Source organism: Hipposideros armiger, unplaced genomic scaffold (assembly GCF_001890085.2).
Source record: "Hipposideros armiger isolate ML-2016 unplaced genomic scaffold, ASM189008v1 scaffold_50, whole genome shotgun sequence".
In the NCBI taxonomy this organism is placed as follows: Eukaryota; Metazoa; Chordata; class Mammalia; order Chiroptera; family Hipposideridae; genus Hipposideros; species Hipposideros armiger.
The window spans coordinates 3394432-3401819 of record NW_017731400.1 but is presented as its reverse complement, the minus strand read 5'-3'; the positions used below and the strand labels follow the sequence as shown (position 1 = coordinate 3401819).

The following is a 7388-nucleotide window of genomic DNA, read 5'->3' as shown; positions in this document are numbered from 1 at the left end:
CTTGGTGTAATGTTTAGGATTATATATATATATATATATATATATGTAAAATCATCTGTAAACAAACTGTTTTACTTCTTCCTTTCTAATTCAGATGACTTTTTTTTTTTTTTTCCTTGCCTGATTACTCTGGCTAGGACTTCCCGTGCTGTGTTGACTAGGAGTAAGAGTGGATACCCTTTGCTTGTTTCTGATCTTTAAGGAAAAAGTTTTGAACCTTTCAGCACTGAGTGTTATGTTAGCTGTGGGCGTGTCATGTATGTTCTTTATTATGTTGAGGTATGTTCCTTCTACACCCAAATTGTTGAGAGTTCCTTTTGATCATAAATGGATATTGAATTTTGTCAAATGTCTTTCTGCATCTGTTGAGAAGATCATGTATATTTTGTCCTTTTTCCGATTAATATGATATAGCACATTTATTGATTTTGTATGTTGAACTGTCCTTATTTTCCAGGGGTGAGTCCCCCTTAATCAGGGTATATGATCCTTTTAAGGTGCTGTTGAATTAAGTTTGCTAGTATCTTGTTGATAATTTTTGCATCTATAGTCACAAGGTATATTGGCCTATAGTTTACTTTTTTTGTAGCGTCCATATCTGGCTTTGATATCCGGATAACACTAGCCTCATAAAATGAGTTTGCAAGTGTTCTCCCTTATCTATTTTTTGGAAGGGTTTGGAAAGAATTGGCATTAATTTTTTATATCTTTGATAAAATCCACCAGTGAAACCATCTGGCCTTGGGCTTTTCTTGGTTGGTTGCAAGGTATGTGATTAGTGATTCAGTCTCCTTACTCATTATTGATCTGTTGAGATTTTGTACTCATGATTCAGTCTTGGTAGGTTGTATGTTTCTAGGAATGTAACCATCTCTTCTGGGTTGTTCAATTTGTTGGCACCTTGCAGATCTCATGATCCTTTGTATTTCTGTGGTATCAACTGTATTACCTGACTTTTTTGAAGTAGGTCATTCCTCTGTAAGATGGAAATAGTGACACCCAACTCTAGAAAAATCCAATGAGATAATTTGTGTAAAATATCTAGAAACGTGTCTGGTGCTCAATCAGGGCTAATCAAAAATCAGGGCTAATCTCCCAAGGAGACACAAAACAGTTTTCTCTTTCTTCTTGTTATGGAATGGATTAAAATTGAAAAGAGAAGGCACTCAGCAACTGGGAGACTAGAACCTTTATTTGCAAGATAGAGGCCACAATTTGTGTTTTATTTTTTTAAAAATGTAAATGACTTAGGAAGAAAGGAATGTTAGTTGTTTAAGATTATGTGGTCGGTTAAACAGTAAAAATCAAAATGTATATGTTACTTAAGAGTCCCATGCAAAAATCATCAGAAATTAAACATTGCTGAGTACAGTGATAGATATAGTAACAAAATTACACATTGGCAGGTATAATTATTAAAAATTCAGTTTTTCTTGTTTTGAAATTTTAAAGCATTTATAAAATGATATTTTAAAAACTTGCTATTCATTATAGCAATTGAATCACTGAAGAGATTTCATTTTGTTTCACTTTTCAGTGTTCTTGAGTCTTATCTTTTTGTCATAGGCCTATTTTGTTATGTGTTTCTTTTATTTTATAATAAGAAAATTAACAATATTTTTAAATTACAAGAATAGAACCAACATTTTAGTTTTTAAAAGATAAATTATTTATCATGTCTAAAGACTGTTGGGAAATAATTCTATTTTTTAATTTTTCAAAACTAATGTCATTCTACTTTTTTACTTTGACTGCTTTCATTTCAGAGAGCATTCACTGGACATGTTTTTATATATTTTTTTGATTTTAAGGAGTGAAAAATACCTGAAAAATTTAAGGGTGTATTTTCTTATGAGAATGCTGTGTTGCCTATTTATTGTAATATTAGTTCAAAGCTAAATGAATATGCTTTATCATTTCTGAATAACGTGGTATATATGAGACACTATAATGTTAGTTTTATGATGGTCTAAGAAGTGCCAGTGGTTTAAAAACAACATGAACCTTGAGTTTCTTTTGCACTTGTAAACTTTGTTTCTCATGAATATGTGCATTTGAAGATAATATTGCATAATTTGTACAAACCATTCTTGAATAGTTGAAACTTAAATAATTGCAAATTTCTGTGCCTGGTGGACATAAAATAAATATGAAGCATGGTAGATATTTGGTATTTATCTCTTATATAAACTGGCAAATATTAAAAATAGCACTTTGCTGTTTTTTGTTTTTGTTTTTCCCATGGTAAGTGGGCACTGTCTTTATTATTTATTGCTATCATTTGAACAGGTGTCTCAATGCTTGTACCTACTGCAAAACTAAACATGCCAGAGGGAATTTGGCCAGTTATCCAATTGATCAACTAGTGGATAGAGCCAAACAGTCTTTTCAAGGTAAGAGTGTCTAGAATTATGTACAGTTTTAGTCTTCTTAATAAATTATAGTAGTCTTCTAGGTAACACTTGTCTTTGCATATGTGCTTCTTTAGCTTTCTGAAGAGTTTACAAATATTTCAGCTTATCTAATAGATTGATGTTGCTAGATCCAACCAATCAGGTTACAATATTCATATTACTCTTCTTTCACCACTCGTACATTTTTTTGTGATTCTAAGGTAAGTAGCATCATTTGAACTTTATCACCCATCTTTAGATTCCATGGAAAAGACAGAAAGAAAAGAAATCCATGACCTTATGTGTGTTAAGACTTTTGTGAACTGAGTAATACACTAGTTAATATTTCTTTTTCTTTCTTTGGTCAGTTTTGTACGATTTAGGAAATAGAGCTAAGAAGGGCTCTTATTAGCACAAATGATTCTTTGTGTGGGTAGACAGCTACTTCTGAATCATCACTTAGTGGAAAATGTTATTGTCTAAGTATTTATCAGCACGTAGTAAGACTTATCTTTTATATGAGTCATAGTTGCATTGACACATAACTGCTTAAACCATAAACTTCACTTTTGTCTTTGTTTATAATATGTGTATGTAACATTGGTGTGTTTTTACACCCAACGTGAGATAATCTATTGTCTCATAATCTTGTGGGCTAATAGTTATTGGCAATGTTCTTTTCCTTTTAGTGAGTAACTTTGAGTGCTGCTTTCAGTACTTTCACACCCCGAACTTCAAACTATGAGCTGAAGACACAGTTCTTTATTTAGTCTACTATGTAAAGCTTTTATCAACATGAATTTGAAATGCTCTTTAAATAGAAAAATATTCTTGATTGATTTATTAACACCTCCCAACATTTTTTTTTCTACTTTTATATTCTTAATTCAGTCCCCTCTTCCGTTCCCATTCCACTTGTATTGAACAAGAAATAAAAAGAAACTCATTGACTCTTGCCGGTGTTCTATTTTAGCGCCAGGAAATGTCTAGGTAGCTGTCTTTTCTACCACAACTACTTTAAGGATTTTTCAAAAAGGGCATAAATTTGCAATTTAAAAAATATATGTCAGTTAATGGAGATATTAAAACTATGTGATCTATCCACCAAACACTGCAAATTGAAAGGCATATGAATTAATGAGTTCCTTTGAGGTACTTTTTCAACATTATGCATTCTTAAGTACAACTACATATAACTTTTGAAAATGTTCTCATTTTACTCTGGAATTTATTTGAAAAATATAGAACTACTAAATCACCATGTAAGAAGTGAGTATTCTGTTGGCTCCCTCATATCTATCCTCACTTATTACCTATACTAACACTTTGATATGATTGCTTTGTGACTTAATATGGACATGTTTGTGTATTATATGTGACTTGAGGAAAAAAAAGAAAGGAATAACCATAGTTTTTATACAGTGATTATAGAATTATTCCAAAGATATCCACCCAACTTAGCTCCCTGATTTTTCTTTAGAAATACCCTCTGAGAAACAAAGGTACAATGTGTTACTTCCGTCAGACTTTACTTGGTGGTTAACATTGAAATATCCAGGTGGGTTGGGCTAGTTAAGGTGAGCGCTTCAAAAAATATGTATCAGAGGTTAGGAGTGACTTAGTGACTCAGAAGAGATTTATTTGTATTACATTTATCACCATCAGTAGATATTTATGTGCCTTTTTATTTCCAATCATGAAATGTTTGCAGTGTAAGGTTTTTCTGTTGTCTTGTTATCTGTATATTAGAGTTGAAACTGAATGCTGGTTTTTGGATTGGTGAGGTCATTTGCTTGATATGTGGCACTGTTACTAAAATAATGAGGTCATAACTTTCCAGATAAGCTATTTTATTTAGGAAAGTTTTAAGTCGTCAAGTATTTGATGCTGTTTGCCACAGAAGAGTTTGAATTTGAAACAATGTTCTGCTGATTATTGGCCACATGATCTGAACAAGGTACTTGACCTCTCCAAGCCATGGTTTTCTCATTACTATGATATTTAGTGTTGATTTTTGTTAAGATTTGAAATAATTTATATGAAGTAATTGCCTGTATCCTTATTATGAAGAAGACATGTTACTTAAACTGAAGGAATTTAAAATAAATCCAAAAAGAGAAGTTTAATTTTGAGTGAGAATATTGGAACATCGTAGCAAACATTAAATGACTAGAAACAAATGACAGATTTTAATTTGCTTTTAAAATGTGTTCTATGAAAAATGTCTCTATAGATAGAAGCTATTTAGTATGACAGTTACTGTTCATTTTCTTAATTTTAGAAAAGCAAATTCATGCTAAGATGGCCTTATAATCCCTTTCCCCTACAGGAAATGTCAGTCTATAAGCTCACATTTTAAAGACATTGAGTTAGTCCATTATTTTTTTTTTTTTCTGCAAAGGACATTGCCTTCTACCATTATTAAATTATCTGTCCTATAATGAAAAATAAACATTATGGTTCTTTGAAAGGTTATATTAAGATGCAAAATCTAAATATGTTTCCAATAAATTTTATCACTATGTTTAAAGTCAGTGGAAATTAAATTTCCCACCCTGAAAATTACATTTGCTTCTTTTTCTTAAAATTTTTAATGACTGCATGTCAGAAATACAAAGTCATTTTTAAGAACTCTAAACCAATTGTAGCATGGGGATTAGAACCCAGGTTGCCTGTCATATGGTAGTACAACTAAGATCACGATTTCTTCTGAATAGCAAATGTAGGAAATATTTTACATTCACAAATGTATTTCTTAGTAGTCTAATAAATGTGAAGAGACTAAGGACTAACCCAAAGGCAGGGGAGCACTGAGAAGTGATTCATATAATCATTCTGAATGTAAATGGCTTCCCAAAGCCCTAAAAATATGCCGACTATGCATTCAGCTGCCAAAAAATGAGAAAGGCAGCCCATTAACTTTTAAATGGATAGCATTCAAGTGAAAATTGTTTATATTTTTAAATGCAAACTTTAGTTTTCCTTTTACAAATATATCTTCTATTTAATTGGTTTCCTAGTTTTTTCCCCCTTTTTTTCCTCACAGAACCTGGACCCCTTCACGTTTTCATTGACTAGTTTTACCTTCTCAATGTGTTTATCATTTTTGTGGGCAGTTCTGCATAAGAGTGTAAGATTTACCGGGTAGCTTCTGAGCGTCATTTCATTGTTCTAACGGACTGCTGGGAAACCTTCCGCCTCACACCCTCACCTTTGCCGAGATTTAGGTTTTAAAAATTCCTGGGCATCACAGTGTCAGGCGGCTGGGATTCGACATGGTTGCATTTTAGATATCTGGAAAAACATGTCAAGCAATGACCAGGACTTTGTTGAGGCCAGAATGAATTTACAAGCTAGTGTTTTCTAGCATATTTGTATTGATTTTTCTCTAGCAGCTAATCAATCAGTTTCAGTTGTATAAGTGATGGAGCAAACCTTTTTAAGTGTGCTGGGTGAGTGGTGTGGAAACAACACCTTTCACTGCTGTCTGTGGAATCACAATGTAGAGATGATGGATGAGCTGTTTTTATAGCTATCGTGTGCTTTGCTAGATCTCATTTGTGTGTTGCTACTTTTTTTCTCCCTCATAAATCTGAAAAACCCCTGCAAGATAAGTTGCATACACTGGTTATGGAAAGGTAAATAAATTAAGATGAAATAGTCGAAGGGAGAAAATTTCTTGATACTTAGTGATTTTAGTATTAACGCTGGAATTTTACTAGTAATAAGTTCTGTTTTGTTTTAAGACTTGCAAAGATACCTTCTAGTGTATACAAGATTAATTATGAAATGCAACTGGAAAACATTGCTTCCTGCTCCTTTAGAGCGGAAAGGATATGAGCAATATTTGATTTTCGGATGTATAAACTTCAGATGGTTGAGTTGTGTGGTTTACATCAAGCCACATTTATTTGACTGATCACTTTTAGCAATGATTACTGTATATTGATTTTGATCAAGATCAAACAAATAGAGAACAATAATTGCATCTTATTAATTTATAAAGCAGTTATTTAAATGTCTCTTTTATTCCTTTATTTTTTCGTTTGTGCTGTTTTCAAATAAAATTGAATAATCTATGTCTTCTAAGGGATTAATAATGTTTAATAATGTTTAATTTACATTTTTTTTGTACATTGTCAACTCCCAAAAAGGATTTCAAGCAGCTTACATTAAATCATTATATTTAGTAAATCATGAAAATAAAAGCTGGATAAAATGCTGTATTGTGTTTAGAAAGAAGGAAGATGATTTTACCAACTGTTAAATCCTGGCTCTCCAGAAGAGTAAGGAAAAGGGTGATTTATATTATTTTATATGAATGTGTAAAGGGAAGTACAATAATACCTTGGATTGCGAGTAACTTGGTTTGCGAGTATTCCGCAAGACAAGCAAACATTTCTAATACATTTTAACATGGTAAACGAGCGATGTCTTGCAATGTGTGTAGTTTGTTTCTGGAATGAATTATGCTTACAAACCAAGATATTACTGTGCATAGTTTATAATGAGAAATGTACATGTTTCTAGGCTGTAAACACTTAAGAATTATTTTCATACATCTTTTTCTAAGGGGCATTGAATAATAAAATATAAATGCCTTTAGCTGGTAATATATAGAAATTCAAGATATAGTCTCTGCATGGCCTTTTCTTATGTTGATTTTTACAAAACCCCAAAATATAATATTGAATGTAAATTGAAAAGAATTTTAATGGGAGAGCTAAATAAATGCATGTAATACATATAATTTGATAGGGGATATAGTGCCTATATAGCTACTATATTTTGCCATGTATATAATGAGCACTGTTTTGCCCAAATTTATGAGGGAAAAATAAGGATGCACATTGAACATGGGTAGTACTAATTCTATATCTATATAAGTGTTTTTAATTCTTTTATTTATGCTTATGAGTTAAAAGTATAACTCTAGTAATCATAACTATATCCATATGCAAAATAATCGGTTTTGTTGAACTTACAACAAACTTG

General features: G+C 31.7%; 1 protein-coding gene across 7 annotated transcripts in view; it reads left to right on the top strand.

Annotated features, from left to right (window-relative positions):
• The window catches only part of CDKAL1 (CDKAL1 threonylcarbamoyladenosine tRNA methylthiotransferase), a 667723-nt gene that overhangs the window by 310928 nt on the left and 349407 nt on the right, over window positions 1-7388 (top strand). For all 7 annotated transcript variants that reach the window (XM_019640497.1, XM_019640496.1, XM_019640494.1 and 4 more), the window contains one exon: window positions 2290-2393. In XM_019640497.1, the coding sequence (XP_019496042.1) occupies window positions 2290-2393 (104 nt within the window). The remainder of the gene's footprint in view (window positions 1-2289; window positions 2394-7388) is intronic.